General features: G+C 26.8%; 1 protein-coding gene across 1 annotated transcript; it reads right to left on the reverse strand.

Moving 5' to 3' along the window:
- Positions 1 to 1084: 1084 nt before the first annotated feature.
- Positions 1085 to 27794, reverse strand: LOC111042152 (multidrug resistance-associated protein 1-like). The gene is given in 29 exon segments (XM_022326677.1): positions 1085 to 1533; positions 1603 to 1797; positions 3492 to 3658; positions 3729 to 3887; positions 3955 to 4104; positions 4167 to 4265; positions 4328 to 4454; positions 4519 to 4718; positions 4777 to 4866; positions 8004 to 8224; positions 15912 to 16131; positions 16214 to 16307; positions 18080 to 18173; positions 18245 to 18428; positions 18505 to 18672; positions 18749 to 18925; positions 18995 to 19191; positions 19258 to 19342; positions 19419 to 19565; positions 19698 to 19835; positions 19895 to 20215; positions 20278 to 20455; positions 20516 to 20737; positions 21566 to 21756; positions 21833 to 21955; positions 22032 to 22169; positions 22390 to 22515; positions 26876 to 27052; positions 27159 to 27794. Coding segments are annotated over 29 exon segments (4548 nt in total). The 5' UTR covers positions 27204 to 27794; the 3' UTR covers positions 1085 to 1418.

The raw sequence follows: 27794 nt of genomic DNA on the forward strand, positions 1-27794 counted from the left end.
TAAACAAAAATCACAAAATGTATTGAAATATAAATGGTTTCTGTGGGTCAAATGTACGAAAATGAGAAAAATGTTGTAGTCAGGCACATAGTTATTGAATTGACCAAAGACAATTTAAGAATTGATGATTTTTAAATTTTCGGTTAGAAAAATGAAAAAAATCATATTCTCATTCAAGGCGATACCTTAAATATGGGCGGGTGGGTTGTGGCCCATGGGTATTGATAAAAGAAAAATAAGACATTTTATCAGTAGATAGGTTATAACTTATAAGATTATGATGTTATTGCTGATAAAGTTATCTATTTTACTATTAGATAATAGTAATACAATAGATTGAATTATTTTTTCCAACAAATACATTAGAATCTCCATTATTAGGTTAGGTATGTATAAAATATGATAATTGATAATATACTTTAATAGTTTCAAGCAAGGCGTAAAATGTATATATATCAACCTTGATTTCAAGTATCAACAAATAATATTTGTAAATTACAACAAAATAACTAAAATTGTTATTAAAATACATATATGTTCATATAAATTGTTTAAATAACAAAATTGATTCTAATTTGAACTTAAAATATCTACAATAAACTGTGGAAGTACTTTGTTTTAGATTTTTTGGGTAAAATATGATTGAACTACTTATAAGAAACTTTGTTGTACATTTTCAATTCTTATTTATAAAATTGAACATTTTATACATTTTAACCAAAAAAAAATTTGGGCATTTTCAAGATTTTAATGAATTTAATTATAACTAGAACTTCAAACATAAAATATTAATTTGTCTTACCGGTAAACTTTATCCTTATTCATAACACATAGTGTATAGTTGTTTAAATAATCAATTTTTCAGTATTAACTGCCCAAAACGCCTTCATAGTTCAAACAATTTTGTTGATTGTTGGTAACAATTAATTTAAGACATTATGTTTACAGTAACCTATATATCTAATAAAGTAATAACACTGAAAACTTTTGAACACAAATAAAAATAGTGGACACTGTACATAAAAATATACATTTACATATATTTAATTTAATAATTTGTTTGTTTGTAGAAAAAAAATCACTGTTATTTTGAATAAAATATACATTGAACAATTTATAACAGTAACACATATGTATGCCACTTGTTTACATAGATATAAAAATTAACATTGAAAACCCTAATCAAATGGCAAGTATTTGATATAACACGGACGGCTTAATATTAAAAACAAAATTTAAAATAAAAAAATTCATTAATAAAACATCATCTTACTGTTATAAGTATACTATGTAATAGTTTGATTATCAATCTGTGACAAAAAATAATAAAAACAAAATTATGATTATTTAACCGCTAAATGAACAAATTTATTCAGGTTGACACGGCACGTGAGTTTCATAATATGAGCTGAACACTATTATTGAACTAGACCTGCATCCTTTGCCATTAAGTAGAAAACTGATGATTTTTCTTGCAGTAAATTAGCAGGCGAATCGTATTCAACCATGAAACCATTATCCAAAACTATTACCCTATGGAAGAAAACAAATATTAATAATTAAATTCAACCAACAAATTCTGTACAAAATTGTATAGTTTACTTGTCAGAATCCATGATTGTGTTTAGACGATGAGCAATTGTCAATACCGTGCAGTCTTTGAATTCTGATCGTATGGTTGTTTGTATTAGATCGTCTGTTTCCAAATCTATTGCTGCTGTTGCATCATCCAAGACTAATAATTTTGTCTTTCTTAACAATGCTCTAGCCAAACACACTAATTGCCTTTGGCCCACACTGAAATACAACAATTTGTGTTAAAATAGTTCATCTATTGAATACTTAATATTAACATTTCACTATAGCAACTGATAAAAAGTATAATAAGTTTTACAAATTTTAGATAGAACCCCACAAGGGCAGCTCCAAAGACTTGGTTAGGGGAGAGGGTCTAAGTCATAATTTTCAGAGAACTTAATAACAAAAAAAAAACAATGATTTTTACTGTGGTGACAGTAACTTGTAGGCAACTGGATAGTGATCATTGGCAAAGACGCAACGGTCTTACAATATTATTTACAGAATAAGATCATAATAATTCTTATCAAGAGAATATTCTTAGAATTTCATCAAGTTATTTAGTATTAATTAGTATAAGTAAAAGTAATCTCGTAGTTTGTACAGAAATGTGTGCTTCACAAATTAATGTCCTAAACATAATATCGTAATATAGTATAATATTTTATATTATTATAACTATTATTAGTAAGATAGATAGTAGTTTAGAATGTTTAGATAAATCATTGAAAGTATAGATAAATACTCTTCCTGGCCAAATTAAGCACTTGTATGTGTCCATAATAGTCGATAGTACAATAGATATTTTTTTAACTTTTTTTAATAAACAGTTGTTATAAATACGTTCTAGGAGTAGGAGGCCACAGTTCCTAAGGCTTTGTTCCTAAGTTCCTGGACCCCCAGGCTATCCAAAATTGGAAAACTTTTGTTGGACTTCCTCCTACAAGTTACTATGGTGAAATCATTCATCACTAAAATGTATGTGCAAAAAATATAACACTAAATAAAAGTCTTTTTGAATTTTCAAAGTACATTTCCATGATCCATATCTTTTCTATCTTAGGATAGAGAATAGGTTTATAAATTTATTATATTATTTTAATAGAACATCGTTATTACCAAGTACATGTTAATAATAAATAAAATTACCAAGCTTTTATAACAAAATATAGGAGAGAACTTTATTAATAAATAATTATAATGCAATGTATGTTTTTATTTGTTTTTTCTTAAGAGGATTTTTATTAATAAATAAAAATAAATTGAAAATATTTTCTTATTATTTATAACCATGTTTCTTTTATTCAAACATACATTGTTATTTTAATTTTAAACTATTAAAATTATATTATTCATTTTGCATTTTGAAAAGGTTTTTTACTTTTTTCAATGATAACATACACTTTTAATTTAATCTTCAAAAGCAGAATATTTTTCTGAGTATTTCGATATTTAAAAATCAAATTTAGGAATAGTTATTTATGAGTTATAAGTGTTAAAAGTTTATATGAGCAGAATAGTGAACCAACATTTTCCATGGTAATCATGTACCACTCTACTCAGCTCATCTTAACTATAAGTACTTCCAACTCATAAACTACTATACCTAAATTAGATTATTATATATCAAAATACTCAGAAAAATATTCTGGTTTTTAAGATCAAATTATTTTACTATATGTTAGTAATAATAAGCAAATGCACGTGTTTATGAATAAAGAAATGGTGTAAGTTTAAGCAACACTATTTATATTTATATTTTTGAAATTATGCAACAAAATAACAGTGTTACTTGTAATGACATCTTAGAAATTGCATTATTATTAAAAATGTATTTAAATAAATTTATAACTACGGCCCCTAAATATAGGTTGATGACAACTTCCTTTAGGAATCATCACATTAATAAATACCTAAGATTGTCTCCTCCTTCGGACACTTCATAATCCAAACCACCTATTAGCCCTTTGACATGTGCTTTTAAATGGGCAAGTTGTAAGGCGTTCCAAAGCTGCTCATCTGTATTACTATTAGTTGGATCTAAATTCATTCTTAATGTACCAGAAAATAATACTGGATCCTATCAATAATAAATATAAAACTTAGGTTTTTTTTTAATTTCAATCAATAGATTAAATTTAAATGATTACTTGTGGAATAATTGTGAGACGGCTACGTAACGTATGCAATCCAATATTAGAAATGTCAACACCATCAACAAGAATTGATCCTTCTGCAGCTTCAACAATGCGGAACAAACTAAGAGTCAAAGAAGATTTTCCAGCTCCAGTGCGTCCAACAATACCAACCTAGATCATTTCAAGTAGTAACAAAATTTTGATTGGAACCTAAATGTTTTGAATTCAGATAAAATACCTTTTGGCCTCCTTCTACTAAAATATCTAAGCCTTTCAATGCTAAGTCTAATCCTTCACGATAACGAACTTTAAGATTTTTAAATTGAACTTCTCCACTTGTTGGCCATTCTTTGGCTGGCAAATTTGATGGTACATCCCAGGGTGCTTCCTAAAAAAAAAAAAATATTTGTAAATGATCAAATAAATAACTTATATTTTATAAAATATTACTTGAGGTGTTTCTCCATATTCTTTAATACGTTCAACGGCTACAATATTAGTTTCAACTTCAGAAGTCATTCTAACCAACCAATTGAGTGTTTGTGTGATCTTAATGGGACAAAAATTATAAGAAAACATATTCTTTATTTAAAATAAAATGTATTGCATACCTGTAGAGCATAACTGACGGACAAACCGACAATGCCAGGACTTAATGTATCCCTCCCCAATACTGAAAACACCGATGAGAAGAAAATAATAAAATTACCAATTGTTTCTAACCTTACAGCTAGCCATCTAAGATAAAATAAAAATCAATTAATATACTATTATATCACATATCAATCAAAATTAGTAGTACCTGTTAGCCACTGTACTTGGATAGTAACAAGTTTGATTAAAATCTACTTTTTGTTCAGATTGAAGAATAAATTTGGATTCTGCACCATAAGCACGAATAGATGATGCTCCTGTAACTGTTTCGCTAAAATGTGAATAAATTGGAGAACGAGATACAGATTCAAGTCTTTTTAGCTGACGTGATGTTGCAACATAAAATCTCTGTAATAAAAATGGAATTTAAATAAAAATTATATTCATGGATTAAAAGTATAATTACCTGTATGAAGTAATAAAGAATACCAATAGGAATTATCACAGCTGTGAACACAGGTGTACTGTAACTGATCACAACCAATGTACCGACAACCTATAAAGAGGAATATATAATTAATATATATATATATATTTTTTTTAGTTTTCAAATTTGTATAAGCTTTTTTTGTGAGTTAATATAAAGTCCACACATAAGCATTTTAGTGAAAAAGCAAAGCAGTGAAAGAATGAAGACATTATATGTTTATAATTCAAAAACAAATATTCTCAGAAATATTATTTTTCATATTATAAGATCTTATGCCACCACTAATTTCTGAATATTATAATTTTATGTTTGATAGGTTTGCTATACATGTATTTAATTTATTTAAAGTTAAATAATTTTTTTTTAAGCAAAGTATTACAATTACAAGACCATTGAAATACTAAAGAAGATAGCTTGTTATTCACAAATAGACTACTAATCAATAAATATAAATGTATTTTATTTAAAAAAATTGTTCAAGAATAGAGTAATTAAACACAATATAAACACTTATTAGGACAGCAAACCCATAAACCACAAAATAGTAAACAAATAAGTACTATTAACACTCATAGTTTACAACGAAATGCATTATCCGAGAGCAATATATATATCAAGGTAAATTAGTATTAATCATCAATGCTATAACAGATACACATTTTTTACAAAGCAATTAATAAATCAATATTCTAGTCGCACATATTATACAATTAAAAAAAATGACACGTACATCCATGAAACAATAAACTGTATCAGATAGCTGTTGAGAAAGCGTATCAACGACTTCAATGTCTGCTGAGAAACGGGACAAAATTCGACCAGTTGGAGTAGCATCAAAAAATTGCATTGGATTTCGAAAAACATTTGCCGCCATGTAATTATGTAAAAAGACTGACGCCATCCATGCGCCCAAACACAAACATAAGTCCGCAAAAAATTCGAATAATCCTGTAAATATCGAGAAAAATCGATAATTTCTATTGGGGAATGGTAATACTCTTGGAATCATAGAATATAGTATTTTGATGATATAACATTTCTAGAACTAAAAGTAAAAACTATTCAAATCTTACACCTCATGAATATTTAGTAGATACCAATAAATAAATGATTTACTAATTTGTATCTTGTTACAATATTAAAATACATGCGGGGTGTGTATTCAGCAGTGTAAATGATGGGGTTAAGAGAAATCGTAACAGCCATACTACGCTTTAGCCTTATTTAAACATGATAGTATGATATATACCAATATATGTATGAGTCATATCAGGCTATGATTTAATAACACCTTAATTATTTAAAACAATTCTGAACCAAAGCATTACCAAAAAAAATCTGATTTTCATATACACTAATAACATTTCTTCTAGTCCAAATAATAAAACAAATAATATAACTGTTTCATTTTTAAGGCATTCTGAATAATTTACACAAAAATTACTAACACAGTATGTTGTATACCTCTGCTGATAACTGATATTTTTCATAATATGTAAATTTAATTTTAAAAATTCATTTAATTTCTAAAAAAAAAAATTATAATTGACTCATTAAATATAATACAAAAATATTATACATAATATTATTTTTGATATTTATTTGTTCAACAAACATCAAAATAAACAAAACAATAATTTTCCGATTGATTGGATAGTTTTAAATTATTATACTGTAATTATTGTATTCATACTGGAATATTATTGAACATAATACAGTCCAGTCTCAATCGCAAATCTCAAAGGGAATAAAAATAAATTTGAATCATGTATTTTATAAATTATATACCTCAAACATAAATACTAAAAGGGGCAAGAAAAAAATTTGATACATTGAGATTTGACTGTATTAATTAACAATTGAAATGTTTTAGTTCAATAATATATTTAACATACATTTTAAGCCATTTCAAAGTAGTTATCATTATGCCATTCACTAAGGATCAAATGTGCTAAACACTATATTTTTTGATACATAAATCATGTATAAAAATAACAGATATGCATAAATAATATAATATGTTGAATATACATCGTGTAAAGTTTGGCGGTCTTGAATGTACCACTTAAAATTTCAGTTGGACAACCATGAATTTAACAGTTGTTTTACGGGTTAGTTAAGGAACTACCACAATGTCATATTTGAAAAATGTGAGCAAGCCTAGAAAATTTTTATTTTTTGCAATTGTTCAAAAAATTAAAAACTCTATCATATCTATAATTTCAAGTATTTGTTCAATGAACAATAGATATAAACTATTCTAAACAAAAACACAAGATTTTAATTGTAAGATATTGCATCATATTTAAATGATTTAAATTAAAACATTGAGAGCTTCCCAAAACCAGATTTTTCAATTTTTGGCATCTATATACCTTAATGTGCTGGGTGCTAAAAGAAAGAAATTTGTGATGGAATTTGACTATCAATAGTTGTTTGACATCTGTAGTACTAGTTAATTCGTAAATGATAAGTTTAGAATTTTGTTACTTACCTAAACTATAAGTTAATATAAGCAAATGGCTGAATATGGGCTTTTTTGAAAAATTTAATTTTTCAGATTTGATAGAAGTGTAACCATGTCAATTTTAGTTTGAGAAAATAATTTTTAGCACAAAAAAACCCACTTAAATTCAAGGTTATCTGGCCGAGATATCAACTTGAACATTCAAGACTAAAATACACTGAATATATTATATATTACATAAATATTATAATAAAAACAAATACTAGATTTAAAATGCCGGCATAAGTGAAATATACCCATTTTTAATACATATCAACTATGGAGGATAAGATAATTAGATATTGATCATCAACTACATCTGTAGGGAACTGAAAAATTAATATTATAACACACAAAGCAAATTTAAGCATTCATTTTAAAGAAGTAACCTTGTACTTTCAAAAAAAAATAGGATTAGTGAGACACAATTCTTAATTTAAGAGTAGAATTTAAATTACATTCATAACAATTTTAACCATGCATAAGCTATCAAAATAAAATTTATCAAATTGTAGAAGATACATAAATAGCATATGTACACAATCTACAAAATATTTTTATAGAAAAATAAATATCTTATAACAAAATTATAACATACTTAATTTAGTCAGGAATAATGCATTTCTGTTGTACTAGGTTTGTTATAACTCAAATCATGTACTAATGGCAAATGATAGATATTATCCTAAACACTTACCATGATCAGACATCTATTCCATGACAGCAATATTGGAGGCAATGTTATATCAATAATGTCAACATCTTTTGCGACTCTATTTAATATTCGCCCACAAGGCGTAACATTAAAGAAGCTCATTTTGGCGTGCATTATATTCTTAAGCATGCTGTCATGCAAAACTCGAGAAGCTATTAGACAACCAACATATAACGTGGTGGTGCCAAGAACTACTGTTAAAACTGCAAAATTGTTGGTAAAATATATTAATAAAAGCAAAAAAAAGTATAAAAAGCAGAAAGCGGATAAATGGGTAAAGCTCTGATGTACATGAGGTGTCTTGAAAGTCACTGAAATGGATGAGTTATATTTGAATTCAATGATACAAAATCATTGTAAACAAAAAACGATTCTGAGCGATGATAGTCTGTCGGTCTATAATATTACTAAGTAGATATATTTAATAATATTATTGTGATTAAAGTAATTTATTTTACTATATAATAGGCATTAGTACCTACTAGAGTAAATTCATTTTTGTCAAAAAAATTGCAATCAAAAATGCCATTCTGTGTATAAAATATCAAAATACTCCAAAAGTTTCAAGTACCTACGAATAATATTTTTAAATTACAACAAAATTACTAAAATCGTTATTCTTGGTATAAATATGTTATTTCGTCCAAGTTACTAATTAGAACTTAAAATAACTATGGTAAAAACCGTGTTTATATATATTTTTTATTTTTTGTTTACAAAATCAACTACTTACATGCAACCGAGTTTTAATAATTAATTCTTAGCTGTAAAAAGTTAACATTTTACACATTTTTAACTAAATAATAATTTGTGTATTTTAAAATTTATTAATGTTGTCATCATTTAAACTTTAAATGCTTATAAAAAAATTGCTGTTGTAACAATATATCTAAAACCTAATATTAAATTTCAAGCTTAGAGACTGAACAAAAAAATGTTATTGACACCTATAGAAAAAAAAATTAAAAAACTTGAAAATTTAAAATGTCCGTAATCAGTTCAAAACAAGTCAAAATATATTATGAAAATATGATCAAGTATAAGAAATAAAAATCCAATCATTTTTTGTAAATTTCAATTATCTACAGTTATTCGTAATTTAATTATAACAAAATAAGAAAATCGATCCATGAGAAATCGAGTGAATATCCAATGTTGTGAACATTTGAACTTCAAAGCACATAAAAATTTCATTTGAATTTTGGGTAGACATTTTTTTTTTTTAAAGGTAGATGAACTTATGAGGAACCTTGAATTAAACTTTCAAATCTTAGATTTAAAAAGAAAGTTGTATATGAATTTCTAACTCAAAATAAATTTGCAAATGTTCATAATTTTAAGTATTTTGTCAAAATTCAAAATTCAGCTGCTTAGAAAGAATATTGTGGATTTAAGTTCAACTTTTTTTTTAATTTTCACTAACATCTTCAAGGGACCTTGTATTACATTTTCAAGGTTTTCTGACCAAGCGAAAAATGTTTTATCGACATTTATTTAAAAAAAATTTTAAAAATCGAAAATTGCATACTATGCTTTTAAGTAGTTCGGGCACGAGATAAAATATTTTGAAAATGTTGGTGGATAGAAAATTCTAATATAAACATTTAGTCAACATTTCACGTATCTATATGGTAATTTTTTTAAGTTACTCTGAAAACCAAAATCAATTTTGTAGAAAACCAATATTTGAAAATGACTGAGAATTTTAAATTTTGAACTCCTGAATGCACCAACTAGATTCACTTCTCCACCGGAAATACCTAATCTGAAAATCGAAGTATTATTTCAACTACTCATCGTGAAGACAGACAACAAAAAAAATTTTTAATTTTGAAAGAACACATTGTAAAATAAATACATTTATTGCTTCGCTCAGAATCTAAAATGAAAAAGCTAGATCAAATCTAAGTTATAAAGCTATTCTAATAATGTGCATTGCAATTAAAATAACTAAATTATTCAAGTGTAGAAGCTCAAGCCAAAATATAAGGTATAACTAAAAACCATTTGATTAAGCATTTAAGTGCAATATAACCTATAAGTAAACATTTTTTTAATGTATTTAAGAGGACACTACACTCACATGCGATGTCCCAATCTTACAAATGTAAAACATAGCTAAAAATGTTTCACTCGGGAAAGAACCGAAAATGCTAGTTATAAGTTATAACTAAAAAAACAAATTTTCACCATAAATAGAGCAGAATTTTAACTGCACCGTACTTATTTTTTCAATTAGACCAATACATCAAAAGCTATTTAAGTTTGGAAAACTTGAAAATATCAGATTTTAAAAAGTATTATAACTTTTTCCTTATTAATGATATCAAACAAATAAAAATGCTAGGGACAGAGAAAATATTATCTTCTTTATTGTGTACTTTTGGTATCTCTTCTAGGACTACAGACTGAGTGATAAGTGGTTTTATCCTGCACTAAACAGTTTTTGCTATGCTGTAAAATTTTAGAACAGAGACATCACATGCAGGTGTAGCGCCCTTTTAATATTTTAACTTGACATAAACACTTTCAAGACAAAATACTCAGAAATAAAAATGTCAAAAAAAAAATAAAATCTTATATAAAAGAATTCTCTATAGGTAGTTAATAAAATGTTTATAAAAATTAATTTTAAGTATAGATGTATTAGAATGATGATAATCACTACACGGGGTGTTTTTAAAATATCTGTTATGGCCAATCCTAAAATTGGTTCAAAGTTGAGATTCAGACTTTAAAAAGTATTGTTTTTAGACACTAGACTAGTCATAATGAGTCAGAAAATAGATAAATTTAAAAAAATTAGTAAAAATTAAATGTATGAGAATATAAAAATGAGTCATTGAACGGCAAAATTGGGTCAGATATTAGAATTATTTGGATAATCCGTAAAATCCGGACATTGAAAATCCAGATTTTTAAAATATAATATGCCCATCACTAGTTTCAATATCAAATTTAATCCAAATTTAAAATAAATATATAAAAAAATTATGAAGCTACAGTTCAGATTTATATTATTGAAATTTTTATTAACACCAAAAAAAAAAAAAATGTCAAGCTTCTGTAAATAGCTTGAAAATTTCATTGGTTATAGAAAATAATTATTTTAATTTTAAGTAACAGTGATATTTTGAAATTTTACAATATATATCAAATACTAACATAAATATTTTATCAAAGAGTCAGTTATTTCTCATTGAGTGAAGTACAAAATAATAATAGATTTTGTCCAAAACCTGTTTAATTCAGACTATTTAGTATGTTTGAAAACAGACAAACATTTTTTTTAACCCAATACATTCTTTGCTTTACTGAAAATCTAAAAATACTAAGTATATTAATAAGACAAGTAAATATTAATAAGCACAGCAATTTTGTTTTGCTTTACATACAAATTCCCCAAATTTGTTAGATATAGTAATACACAAAACAGTAAATGCCAGTTACACGTAATGTTATGAAATCAAAGCTTAAATAATGAAATAAAGCTATAAACAACAAGTAATTGTTGAAATATTAATTTTTATTATTATACTCATACATAAGCACAATTTGAGTTCATGATTTTAGTAATTGAAATAGTTTCCTAGAACAAGTGAAATTATTTTATTCATCCACCTACAGGGATTTTTTTTTTCAAAACATCTTAGGCAAAGAGTTGTTCAAGTTTATCTAAGATTTATTTGTTCATCATGATACTAAAGTGTTCTCATATAATATACGCTATGGGTTATTTATTATGAGGCCTATGATTCAAAATGATATTATGAAAATATTAATAAGCTAATATCTTGTTTGTTAATAGCATATTAGATAATAAAGATAAGACTATGATATAGAATATGTTCTTTAAAAAAGTATATAAATAAGAAACCCAGCTCCAAAATGACTAATTGGTGGAAATATTTCACAATAAACATGCAAATAATATCTAAAACTGAAAATGCCAAATTTAAAATTAGGAAGCTGGACCAGCCAATAAAATTCATTAAAAATAATTGGATATGAAAAAGGGTGGTACTATTAAAAAAAAACTTTTACTGTGCACACGTGTAGATTAACTTCATAAAAAAAAACTAATAGCAAAAAAAAATCTTATATTTATTTTTTTTTATAGGTATTATGACAAAAAAACTCTGCATAAAACCAACTCATCAAATAATACACTCTGAGATATTGAATATTTCAGCTAGGTATCAAAAACCATAATTTAACCATATTATTTGCCAACATTGGTTTAAATATTTAAAAGTAGGAATAATCAAAATTTTAGTAAGTTGCACTACCAACTTTTTAAATAAAACAGACACAATTTCATCACCAATTTTTAACAATAACCAATAAGATAAAAAAATAAATAAACAATTTAAATAACTCAAATTATGCCTATGATAAGGTTATAATTGATAAATTTAAAGAACAATGTAAATAAAGCAAAAATATTTATGAAAACTTACAGTTAAGCTTGTACTAAAACTACAATGAAAAGCTTATCTAATTTAAATTATAAAATACAAAAGTACATTATCAAAATACATTCACACATATACAACAATTAAAAATTAATTTTCAACCAGAACTAAGTTTTTATTGTATATAATATTATTATCTTTTTAACAAACATACAAATGAAAATGATCAATTAACATGTATTCCATAAAGCAAAATAATATTTAATTTATTTGGTATATTTTGTTGCATTTAAAATCGTATTTTTAGCTACAATGCAAGCTTATGATTGAAAAATTATCTATCTCATGTCAACACAAATTAAAATGTTTGGAAAAAAATGTGGAAGGATTTTAGAGAATTAAAAAGATAAATTTTTATCTTTTTACTTTAAATAAGTTGTACTATAAACTAAGAATAAAATCCTAGTGCTGGTTATAATAAATACGACAAAAATATAATGTATGAAAATGAAATGTATGATGTGCAAGATGTATTAAAATATTGGACACACCAAGGTAAAGCATATACTAAATACATAAAACCATCAATTATAAATACTTTAGATTTCTCACTGCCGTACAAAATCTGTTGTGCTGAATTTATTAGCAATCTTAGTGTTGTTACCTAGAAATGACTAGGCCCCGCTTATCTGATAACCTGGCTGCCTCGTCAGTTCTAGATAACAATACCAGGATCGCTAGAAAATTCAGAGCACAGATTTTGTTCTGCAGTGAGCAACTATAGAACTTATAGATTTTATATTTTAATGATAAAACTTATATTTTAATTCGAATTTACCGAAAATACAGTTTGGATGGTTGATCTTAATATGAATGGCAATGTGTTATCAATAGTATCAATGTCCTTAGATACTCTGTTCAAGATACGACCAATAGGTGTTGTATCAAACAGGCTTAATGGATTCTTGAAAATCCGTGAATTAATCAATTCATATAATTTTTCTGCAGCTACTACTGTGCCTAACGATAAAGCTATTGCCGCTGTCACCGTCGATACAACTGCACCAAATCAAAAATATTTAAAATAAACTAAAATGTATACAGATTAGTTCAAAATAAAAGAATATAATAGTTACGGGTTGATAACTACATTACATTACCTTATTAATACATTTAAAGATTAAATCATACACAAATATACATCAATATTTCACAATATTAATAAACAAATGCATATTTTTTTATATTCATAGAAATATTAAATATTCATATTCAACAACTTGTTAAGATTATTATACTGATATGAACAATTATTTTATCTTCATACTAAGCTTAACACACAATAAATCAGTTTTGAAAAAAAATAAGAAAATAAACTAAAAACAGAATTTATTTGATATGCAATATGAAATTGTTTACTTCAATACAAAAGTCTAAGATATTATTTTGAACTATTGTGTGTAAGATATAATTTTAACAAAACACTCCTTAACCACAATCAATCAAATTGATCAAAAAATTAGTCAATTATTCAATTATTGTAAAAGCCCAAAACTATATGATAAAATAATATAGTTAAAATAAAATATAAGTTATAGTAATTAAAATAAAATGTTTAGGACAATATCAACCAAATACCAATAATTTATTAAAATGAGCATATTACTGGTTTTCAATAAAAATAAATTTTTAATTCCAGTAAGACGAGAAACATTGTATTAAATACATAAACATACAAAAATGTATAAAACGTTTTTACATTTTTAATCAAATTTTGATACGCAAATATTCAATTTTTTTAAGTTTTTAAGAAAATAAAACAAGGCGAGGTAATCCAAACTATACTCTGTTCAAATCAAAAATATACTCAGAGGTAACCAATTTTTATCGGCCACAATCGGACCCATTTGTCATCCCCACACATTAAATTACCTGTATCCCTGCAGTGTAGTATAGCCACACCCCTGCATACAAGTCTGAAACTGACTTCTTAACTTGAATAGAGTATAGTATCATAGTAACAAAGCGTAGCAACTGATGACAAGTGTCACAAATTTTAAACAAACCCACAGTTCACAAAGATAATATAATGTTTATCCAAAAAAATAGCCAAAATTGACTTATTCCATTTTACCTGTAACTTAGTGCATATATATATATCAATAAACTATTGCTCAATGGTTACATGGCAAAATGGTCTAAACAACACTTAGGGCCAAAGCGACAATTTGTATGTGGCTGGAAAGTATGAGACAAACTCTATACATTGGTGAAAGTTTTAATATTTTGTGATATTTATATAAAGAGATATTGAATCTTTAAATGTAAGACTTACACGATACTTAATGTGCAAAAAAAAATTGATTTTGCCTCTTCTGAAAAGCTCTTATTAGCAACAATTTTAATTAATAAAATTAAGTTAAAGTAAGTTATTTGGACATTCTTTCTGGTATACAGTTATTTTCTTCCAAGTTTTATTTTGATTGTTTAAAGAATTTTAAAATTTCAGTTAAATGTTTGAAGTCATTGATTCAGTTTAGATTTTGTATTGAAATTTAAAAATTTGTTCGGTTAAAACCACAAATAAGAAAATGTCATCACTGCTTTTTTAGTTCTACATGTTAAATAACTAAATTTTAATTTAACAAATTCTGAATAATTTTAAACATCACAAATATAATATATATATATCAACTAATATCAACAAATTGTCATCTTTGTCATCATTGAGAAGTCGACTAAAACAATATTAACAATACTCAAGTCTACAAATATTTTTTTTAACATGTTAATCATAATGCCATGTAATAATTCAATAAATTGTATTATTAATGGAAGCGGGTCCCACATAACTTATGTACTCAGCAATCATCATAATCACTGATACTAGGGTGTATTTTGCCTTTTTCAATTACGTTGTTCCCATACAACTAGTATATTTAAAGATTTACCTTTGACTCGTGCCGCTTTAACTAATGACCAATGAGAAACAATGAGTGACTTGGCAAATTCAAAATAATTTCATGCTTTATGATTAAATATCTCCCATAAAACTTGTAAAGCACAATGATTGATAAATATTAGCTGAATACATAAGTCATAATGCACGAATTCACAAATCTAGTGAATTTGTCATTAAAATTGTTTCAACATAAATTAAATTAATTCTATAAAATAGTTAAGCCTACAAGATTAACCATGAGCTTTTCTAAAAATTAGACTTGCTCACTGGGGTCATTAATCATTATATTCAGCCACTATATTTAACTATTTATTATCACTTATAAGTTATATCTGTTAAAATAAATGTATTATAATTACAATGACTAATAATATGTATAATAGATTGGAAAGGAAATGCATTAATATAAAAATATTATATTGCTCTCACTTCACTTATGTTGAATTTACTATGTAAGACATACATTTTTCAATAAAATTGTTAAATTTATACTTCAAAAGTATTTAAACTTACCTTGACCAAATCCAAGTAGCCCATAAACAGTTAAATATAAATTCCTTTTGTTTATGTTTTCTATTCCGTGGACATGAGAACTATCATCATTAGACCATACAGAAAGCCAAATATTAGATGAAATGGAAAATCCTTGGAATATAATACTTAAAACAACTGTAGATATACACAAAAAAGGTCCAATTGACTTCAGATAATGTACATAAACTTCCCATTTAACCTTAAAATTAGAATCAGAATAATTAAATTACAGTTAATATTTAAAAATTAAAATGTTTAAAAATATTAAAATATACACATACACTGCCTGTTTCAGCTTTTTCCACTTCAATCAATTTAGCTTGCTGGTCGACGATAGGTAGAGGAATGGTTTTTTCAGAATCAATAGATCTTTGCCTAAAATTAAATATTAAATAACTAATCAGATTAAACATAGTCAATACTAGACAAAAACTCTTATATAGTGTGTGAAAAATGCTTAATGCAAACAGCGGCGGATTTGTTCCCAGGGATACCAGGAAAATTCCCCGTGGGCCAATCTTCGTATTCAAACTCTGAGACGCTGTATGTACTTGGATTATAAATTATTTGATAATATTTTAGGTAGTAAAAATGCTTTGATTTTCTATTTCATTATCTTTTCTGATATGAAAGTGAATCAAGTTGATAATTTGGGTGGACATAAAACTAAATTAAGTACTCACATGTTAAACATGCATTATATTAAATTATAAATAAGACAATTACTAAAAAAAAAGGTTTTTTATGGACAATTATTAATTATTATAATATACTGGGTTGTTTAGTCACACAACAACTTCTCTGGCCACAATTCTCATCCAATACGCCGTTGCTTGCAAAAAAGAATCATTTTGGTCACAGTTGAGAAACCAAATTTATACAAAATTTAGAAGACAATATTTTCTGTATCGTGGTGTTTTATTTTTTTAATATCATTAATATAAAAAGTCATGTAAATTTAAAAACACAAAAATAATAGATTTTAATGCAGTAAATATTGTTGTATATATATCACAAAAATTAAAAAATGGTACAAACAACAAATGTTGTCTTCCTCAAAATGTAAAATTTTGTTTCTCTGGTGAGAGTTTATCAAATTTGCAGAAATACAAATTATATAGATAAAATTTGAAAATTATATTTTATATTTTTGTTGCTACCTAAATTATAATGCTTTTTCACTATCTATGGTCGACACCTATTTATAGGGGGTAGGGGGGATGATAAAGTTTAAATATATCATTAATGAAAAACCTCAGAGGAAAAAATTGTAGAATTTTGGATTTTGTACCTTTTTTTTTCGGAAAGAAGCAAACATCCTACAGACCGCATTGAACTCAGATTATTATTTTTAATAATGGTATGAAACAATTAAAAAAAAAAAAAAATTGTCTTATATATTTTAAAGACGTATTATTAAGTTTGAGTTTAAAATATTGAAAAAAAGAGCTTAATGCGGCCTGTAGAATATTACATACTTAAAGTTGAAAAGAAAAACTACTCGACAAAGGTAATAGCCATCATTGCTTAATTTGATGCATGCAAGGAACGTAAATACATAAAATATAGTCGGGACACTAAGAGGAAGCTTCTGGGCGGCTTCTAACCTAACCATAACTCGTCCGACCTCCTGCTTTACCATCACTAATTCTGCCGGCTAAGTGGTAGAATGGGAAAAATTTGGATACGAAACCACGGAGTTCAATCATTTGTATGCACATAAGGGTAACGCTCTCTCAGTGACCCGAGTTATAGTATGAATAGTGCATGTGCAAAAGGCAGCTAACGCGAACACAATCTACTACCTCTAAACATTGGTTGCTGGGTACATTTTATACAGCCACATAACTCACTAGGTGAGGGACCCAGCTCGCACAGCTGGGCTTGGGCGCTTTTGTCACTGATACACGGCAAACAGCCGTTGCCCGTCATTAGTAATATAGGTTATCATAACTGACCCTGACTAATCTTTGTCCCAAAATTCATAACACCCATACCAATTAAAGAATACTTAAATGTATCATATATGTGTTACTGTGTTAAGAATAATAGAATATTTAATATCTAGTCATTCCTTATGTAAAAATACATGACAAAACCCCACTAAGGATAACTAATATGTGGCATACTCTTAGGGATCATATTACCTTTGCATTGAAGAATTTGAATTGGATTCACTTCTCTGGCGAACATATTTCTCTTTTAAATCAGCAGGAGCATCTTCTAACAACTTATCAATTTCTAAACAAATTAATTTTAATAAATACATTTCCTTGAAAATGTTACAATTACCAAAGCTACATTTATATTACCTATTTCATCAACTTTATATTCATTTTGTTCTTGCATGTGCAATATTAAGAAATCAGCAAAATCTCCTTTTTTATCTAGTAATTCTTTATATGTGCCAGACTCTGATACTTGACCATCTTTCATTACTACAATTAAATCAACTTCTCTGAGATAAGTAATACTATGAGTTACCAAAATTCGTGTCTTTAAAATAAAAATAAATAATTTGATATGTCAAAAATCAAGATTAAGCTAATTTAATAAGACAATATATTAATACTTTTTTCCGCAAAAATCCAGTAGGTCCAATAACATGTTCAAAAATATGTTTACCAACATGTGAATCAACAGCACTTAATGGATCGTCCAAAAAATATATGTCACTCTCCTTATAAACTGCCCTTGCTAAACTTACTCTTTGATTTTGGCCTCCACTTAAATTTATTCCCTATAACATTACCAATTTGATATAAGTACCTCTATAAATTATAATTTTTGAAAATAAAAATAAGTAATTACATTACCTTTTCACCAATTTCTGTATCATCACCTGCTGGAAGCATTTGAAAGTCAGCTCTCAATGCACATGCATCAATGACCTTATTATAAATTCTATCACTTAATGTCTGACCAAATAATATATTATCCTTAAGAGAAGTATTCTGTATCCAAGCTTGCTGTGGTACATATGCTATAGATCCCTAGAAATGAATGTATTATTACTATTCAAGTTATAATATTTACATTTAATAAAATAATTATATACTTACTTTAGTATTAGCTCTACCAGATACCTTTTCCATTTCACCAAGAAAAGCTGATACTAAAGAACTCTTTCCAGAACCAACAGTACCCACTACAGCAACTAATTGTCCAGACGAAACTCGTAAATTTATGTTTGATAATGTTGGAGCATCGGTTGGTTCACCCCAAGTGAATGTACCATTTTCAATAACAAGAGGATCCTCTAAAAACAAAAACCAATTAATAAAATTAAAACTAAATAATTAAATTTTAAAAATATGTTACATACTTTCATCAGAATCATGAGTAACTGAATCTGGATCCAACTCTTCTGAATTCATAAACTTATTTATTCACTTTACAGATACACTTGACTATAAAATTATAATAAGGCTTTAAAGAAAACAATAGTATTTATACACTTATTACGATGCTAAACAGAAAACTTACTTGAACTACATTTGACACAAACATTGGTAACATAGATAATGGAAAACGTAAAATATTGAATAAAGATAAAGAAACAAAAGCTGTTTGTGCATCCAACACATGGCTATCGTCAGATAATACATAAACTGCAAAAGTTACTAATGATACCTAAATGTAATAAAGTACAATTTATTTAATTAAAATATTAGATTATTAACAAAAATATAATTTATATTAATTATAAAAAGCTGAGATTTTTTTCAAATTTAAATCAAAGGGGTTAATAAAATATTTTCATACCAGAAAAGGTGCACAAGCCCAAATAAATGAGGTAGCTGCATTCAAATAAGCTGCAGTACGAAGTACTTTAATTTCTTTTCCTCGTATATCCAACACTTTTTGTTCAAAACTTGGTTCCCAAGCATACAGCTTTAAAACCTGACAAATAAATATGTAAAAATGAATTATGTTTATAATTGAATAAAAAATAACATTACTTTTATTCCCGACAAAATTTCATTCATTAATTTAACTCTTTGATCTTTATTTTTCATTTGTTTGATCTGTAGATTTCTTGCTTTAGCAGCCACAACGCCATTTATTGGTATCAAAACTATCATTACAAATAGACCAGCAAGTACACTAGGCCCAAGTGATTGCCACAAAAAGTATATTGCAAGAGCAATTTGAAATGGAGCAGACCAAATCATATTCAGATAAGTTGTCAGATCAACAAATCTATGAGCATCAACAGCCATCAAATTAACTATTTCACCAACGGTAAAAGTTTTTCTAGCTGTATTTGAAATTCTCAAAGCCTTAAAAAATAAATGATATTAATTTAATATTTATCTTATTAAATTTAGATAAATATGTTTACTTTTCGATATATAGCAGAAGTAAGTGCAGTTCGTATACGCATACCAACAAGATACATACGATGAAAATACTGAGACAATATTAATGTTTGTAATGTTGCCGTTAACATCATAAGGAAAACATAAAAATACCCTCTCCATAACGGTTCATTTGAATTTCCTACAAATGCTATCAAATACCTGAAAAATGAATATAAGTACTTGTTATTGGCTATATAAGTCGTTTAAGTAATAACTTACTTAAGAACTTGAGGACTGACAAAAACTAAACAATCTTCAATTACTTTAAGAAATGTTCCAAACAAAAACGTACGACCAAATGATTTACATAGAGCAGGAAGAATAGATGCTTCATTTTGACTTTTAGTACCACGAGTAATTCTTGAATATTCAGTAGGTGATACTTCAATACTTCCATCTGATTTGTGTTTAATATAAGATGCTTTTGCATTATCTAGTAACCTGTAAAGTATAATTAGCATCATAATAATAATAACACATTGTAAGACTAGAATTAATAATATTGCTATTTTTAAGCAATTTTATCATTCAATTATTATTCACATTATTCAGTTACTGTACTTTAGATACATAGTTTTAATTAACAACATTTTTAGAGATAGTTTATAGCGTTCCTGTCTTTACCTATCAATTACATAGTCCATGTATAAAAGTGTATTGAAATTATAATTTCAATAGTTAATATCTTTTAAAAGTAAAAGTTTATGATTAATGTGATAGAGATTATATTATATAACTGAACTAAAAATATTGTAGAGTCAGCGTTTCCCAACTTTTTTCATTCTACGCCCCCCTTGTAAATGTACGAAAATCACATTCCCCCCTCCCCATTAAATTAGAGTTTAGGCAAATTTTTTTTTTTGTGAGCACTACAAATAAAACATTCAAATCAACTATATACTATATACAACTATTTACTTTTATTATTTTCATCATTTTAAAAATGTATTATAAATCAACTTACGAAGTAATAATATTAAATATAAGAAAAAAATATTGAATGTAAAAACAAAAATATTAACATAAAGTATAAATAATATCTCGGTCTATCGACTCTATCATTATACCTAATATATAATTGTTATTGATGCTCAATAATCTAAAAACTAATACAGTGATTTCAAATTTACAAAATGTAAAATAACATAATTATTTTCGTAATTCCATCATCACTTTATCCTCCCCCCACTCTAAATACCCCCCTTGGGGGGAATTCCCTCCTGTTTGGGAACCACTGATGTAGAGCATTTAAGAACATTGGTTACTTACTTTGCTTTAATTAATGAACGTTCCCAATGTTTATCAAAAATAGGAACAACTTCTCGTGAACTATCATCATAATTCATATTCCACAAATCTTTAGTTTCTAAAGGACGATTATAACCAGTCCATGCTAATGTGTCAAACCACGTGAATAATATCCGCGAAGGATATGATGCTTTCATCTCAGGACATGGTTTCTAAAAATTGTTCAATGGCATAAAAATAATAAGAACTTACACAATAATAAAAACATTTTGAAAAATTTAAATTTACCTCAACGGGGGGATAATCTGATAGCCGTGGATCAGCATCAGAAAAAAAGTTTAAAAAAAACTGTATTAAAACAAGAGGGTAATACACCATGTAACTAACTAACTGGTATTTTTGTGATGGTACCTAAATGCAAATAAAAATATATTTAAGTATTATTTAATTAACAAATTTAATTTATACTTATAATAAATTATCTTACATCAGAAAACGCTAATCGGATCTCTGTTCGATATTGAACTATCCCACAAAATGCTAAGGATAACCAAAACAAAAATATTAACCCAGATGACCTTAATCCTCTTGCGCGGTTGGCACTGATTAAAACCATTACAAATCCCTGTAAATTAAATGACACTTAAATCACTGACATGTTTAGGTACAAACAAAAAATCAAAAAGTAAATAATAGAGTAAAAGTTAATTTAATTTCTTTATAAGAGACTAATTCCATTTTTAATCTTATGATAATTATAAAAAAAGACATTTGTAATAAAACAAAAATATATGTTTGATCAGAGGTTTTAAATATATACAAATACTTTGGAATAGAATACTTACAAATGTGATTAATTTTACAAGTGGTGTGTAAAAATCCACAGAATAAATAGGCATCCCTGATGAATATTGAATTATTGCATAAGCTATATCGATTATTGAAAGAAGACATAATATAGCTGCACCACCCTATAAAATAACAAAAACCAAAATATAAACTTCTAAAAGAATATATAAAAAGATACCTAAGTATATTATATAACTAAAGACTTTAACTTTTTTATTTTATAAGTTAAATTTTAAGTCTTATACAAAGTAATAAAAGCTTCAGAGTTTCAGACATGTAACATTTTTATTAGTAATAACTTATCATAAATAATATAATTTGTGGACTAAAGCCTAATTCAACAAACATATTATTTGAACATAAAAAAGGCATGGTTAACCTAACAACTTATTTACAATCACCTGTGTCTGTTTGATCTTTTTTTTTATTTATAAATCCAATAGCGGCAGCGGAAATAAAAATAAGAGAGGGACAAAATTAAAAATATTATCCAGTACCTAATATAATAGGCACACACATTTTTTATTTACAAATAATAAAAAAATTAATATTAACTAAAATAATGGGGTATCCCCTTTATGAATGTCCTTGATTAGATTTAAGGTACACATTTAACAATACTTATCAAATTATTATTATTATTATTTAAAAAGTAATAGTTTTTCTGTAAATTTACTTTACCTACTTCAAACCAATATTTATTCAATTAAATTAACATTTTGCTGTTTCATTATTATAATATATTATATACAAATAATGCATGCTAAGTGGAAAACTGGAATGTAAGAGGTTTGTTTGACTCCAATAGGCAAATCAGTCATCTAACTCTTATTCTAATAAGTGGCTACAACTGTCGTACCTACAATAGATCATACATTAGTATTTATCTAACAATAATACAATATTACAAATATAATGATTTTATATATTATCATCTATTATTTATTGTAACATGAATAACTTCCAGTCACTTTGATGCAGTTTTTTTCTTCATTTATGTTAAAACTGCTTCATTATGACTATGATATTAAATTGCAATATTTTTGGTTATGGACATAACATAAAAGCTCAATATGGGATAAGTGGGGAAGATTGTTGAGTGTTGAGTGATCTCTGTGAAATTTATTTAGATGTATATTAATATATTCTTTTTTCAATGTGGTTATAAGATCAGTTATATAAGAAGGTTTATATATTATGCAGAAACCACAATAGAGGTAATATAATATAAACCTTTGAGCATGTGGGTATCTACAACAAAAATAACAAACCAACAATTAATATTTTGGAAAAATCATGTCAAAATCATAAAAATGAAGATACAAGAGATTTATTATGGAGTGCATCATTTATAATATTTATAACCTACCTTGAGACAATTGATTGTAAATCAAAAAATAAATCATCTATAACTATCCATTACTCATAATAACTAAAAAACTAAAAAAGATAACTAAATAAGAATTGTAGTTTCAATAATTTTGAAATTGTTGCACAACTCTACATAATATATTTGGATGAATACAGGTATATGTACCTAAGCATATTGTATATAATAAATTATGAATATTTTTTTAACTTAATTTTTCATGACAAATTGGTCATTCTAAAAATTTGCATGGGAAATATATAAGACACTTAAATACCCTAGCCCAAAACCTCAGGACAATATATAAAATTCTTGGATATTCCACATTGTCTGTAACATATTTAAGTGCAAATTAATGCAATAAAATATATTTATGTTGGTAAAAATAGTTCATAATTAGATGAACAAAAATATATTTTTAAAAGTAAACCTAGAAATTAGTATATGGTGTAACAAATAAAAATAATAGACTTAGGTTGTCTTATAACTATTAGTGTAGCAAGTACAGTTGTAGAAAATAACCAAGGACATTAAAAGTCATTGACCTATTTACCTAACTGTACTATACACGAGTAGGCATTAAATAGGTATAATAAAATATTTATAAAAAGAATGAAACATTAATATAGTAATAGTTGGGTAGTGTTAATATTTTTATAATTAATATACGAAAATTAAATTTTCTGTATATTTTTTAATACATAGATAGGTATGTATATTGTACAGTACCTAATACATATTATTGAAATATGAGATTAACTTTATTGTTTACAGTATAACTTATCTGTAAGTAACTCTATTTACAATTTAAATTCTACATAGGTATTTATAATAACTTGGGTTTATAAAAGAATACTATATTATTATATTTATCTTTGTTATTACTTTATTTATTACAGATAAATTATTATTATTATATTTTATTCATTAACTTATATTAGTTTGAATCGAGAGTATTATATACTTATTATATGATATACATTTACTTTTTTTTAATATCCACATTTATACCTACTAGTACTATTATTATTATTTGCTATTATTTAAATGATTGGATAAATACAAATGAATGGCAAGTAGGTAATTATCTAAACTGTTTATATACATAAATGATTATTTAAAATTAAAAATTTAATTTTTCTGACACTAGACATTTAGTTAATATTAAGAGATACCCTCAGAAATACCAGATTTAAACGCCAACAATCATATTTTGAGTAAACATTTAACACATGTACATACATTAAATATATATTGGCCAGATTCAAAACAAATATAATAGAAATTTGAATATAAATTTCATTTAAATAAATGTTTATTTAAATAATTTAATTTAGTTATGATTTATTGATTTAAGAGGGCTTAATAATTCTCAAATATTCACTAGAATACTAACATACATACATTCCATGTTAACTTAGGATCTAAAATAAATAATTATCATTTTTTTATTCAAAAATAATTATATAATACTTTTATTATTTAAGTAGGTACTTAAGTACCTATCACATAAATAATTAAGTGATTTAGAGTTTCTAAATCAACGTATATTAATGTCAAATAGTTTGTAAACAATTGGTACATATAATTTAATTATTTGGTGTCATAATACAACTGTACCATACCCCACCATATCAATCGATTGACTATCAAACCAATTTAAGAATGTACAGAACCAATAATATAATAATTTTTATAACTGTTATTGACAATATAATCAACACCAGTTTTATATGGTGCAGATAGCCATGATCAAAACACAAAAGTGAATTGTTTATTTACATTCTTATTAACGTATGAACATTATAATATATGTATACACCAATATGGTATTATTATAATTTTAATAATTATGAATAGTATCAGTTAAAAATGCTTAACGGCAAATTTAATATTAAATATTTTGGTATGAACATTAACCTAATGTTCATTACCAATTAATTCATAAGTGTAAATATTGTGTAGTGAATTAAAATTAAGATAATATTATAAACCATGGTTCAGTTGTAATAAAAAATAGTTATTTGAATCAGGTATATATTCTGTTTATCACCTACTTAATTCAAATTTGGCAGGTGATGATGATTCATTAAATACATAAATATATATTATATAAAAATGTGACATTGCAATGCAACTTTTAGAAAAAACCGATATGAAATAAATACCTAAAAAATTGTTATCTTAATAAAAAGTTGCATATTATGTAGATAGCAATAATTAACAGGTAATAGATATGTAGTTACATTGTTATTAATAGTTGCATTATCAATCTGATATTTTTTTTTTAAGTTAAAATATTTATTTACTTTCATTTGATGATTTTTAACTAAAAATCTAATCATCTAATTAAGTTAGGGTTCTACTCTGAATACAAGTACTTAGGTATATGACTAAAATACATTTTATAAATTCTACAATAGGTACTTCAATAAAAATATAATTTTAAAATCTCACATAAGAAAATGACATAATTTATGTATAGTAGGTACCTTACACAGGTCTATATATAAAAGTGTAAAAAATATAGCCATCGCTAATCAATAATCGTCAGGTGTAATATAATACTCCATAATATCAAATTTTTGGATAACACAACAATAGTTTTGATTCTTCCAGATTTTAACCATACCTCTGTAAGTAATTTTCTGAGCAAAATAGTCTATTGGAAACACATACCTAAGTAAACATGATTTACATGAATAATTACAATTCATAATACTCTTATCTGTTAAATATAATAAAATATCATATCCCCTCTCTTGGAAAAATCATAAATACATCGTATATTATGTACATAACGTTATGTCATATTATTATAGAGCCATATTGTGCATTACTCAATATTATGTTATGTCATAACTCATATTATACACCAGGCCAGTGTTTCTTAAACTGTGATCCGTATAGAACTCTAAGTGGTTCTATTACTCAAAACTTCTACCCTCTCATAAAAAAAAATATTATTGTTCAGCATTTAATGATCTCAAAAAATTTAAAAAACACTGCACTAGGCCACTTTAGAGCAACCGCTAGAGGATCACACATTGCGGTGTGTACGTACACACAACGATAAAATAAACAACAAATAATCAAAATATACAAAAACTCACCAGTTTGGTCAAGTTGAGCCAATTCCACGGTATGTCCCTGTATCTGCTGTGCACAAGGTAGTAGAGTTCCAACGGACTGAACAGCCACAGGAACAGGCAGGGTGACCAGACCAGGGCTGTCTTTTCGAAACATAGTGTGACATCGGGATCAGTGGTGTTCCACGACGTATTCCAATCCTGAAAATAAAAAACCGAAATGAGGCCCGTGACGGCGCGGAAACGCGAAAATGTGTAGGTTGAGTGTCATTAAGAACTTTAGGCAGGTGACGCGCGCGCCGCTTACCCAAAAAGGCGAACCGCAAAAATTGTCCAAATCGGCTAACTCCATAAATGAACGTAGCGGATGACGAGTTTCGAGCGACGAGCTCGGCGCTGTAATTCAAACAAACGTTACCGGCGAGGATACCGGCGTCGCGGGTGCAATTATAGTGGTACAGCGGTATCTACCGCCCGCCCGTCGTAGTGTCGCGCGTGCTATCCGGCGTGCCCGGTGGTATCGAGTCACAACGGCGACGGCAGCTGATATTCAATAATCTCCCTTTCTGACGGTGCAAAACAGGTGTAGGTATAACCTACGGTGTCGAACGAGAAAAAAAACGGATACCGCGACGGCAGTATAGTTGTGGTCGAAATGTTTTACTATACTAAATTGTACCTACAATATTATAATAGGCCGGCGGACAGTATTATTATTACTATTATTACTAATCGGTGTACCTTGGTCCTTGACACAGGCGTGTCGTGTCGTAATAAAGTGTATAAATACGCTATCGGTACAGGCCGGAGTCCGGGAATTCCGGGGATTCAACGATTAGAATCGGCGTGCCGATAATGTGTACGCGACGGCGGCGGTGACGAACGGACACCGGCAGTGCGGACGGGACGGAACGCGAACACAGACTGACTACTGAGTCGTGAG

The sequence above is a fragment of the Myzus persicae genome, unplaced genomic scaffold (assembly GCF_001856785.1).
Source record: "Myzus persicae strain clone G006 unplaced genomic scaffold, MPER_G0061.0, whole genome shotgun sequence".
In the NCBI taxonomy this organism is placed as follows: Eukaryota; Metazoa; Arthropoda; class Insecta; order Hemiptera; family Aphididae; genus Myzus; species Myzus persicae.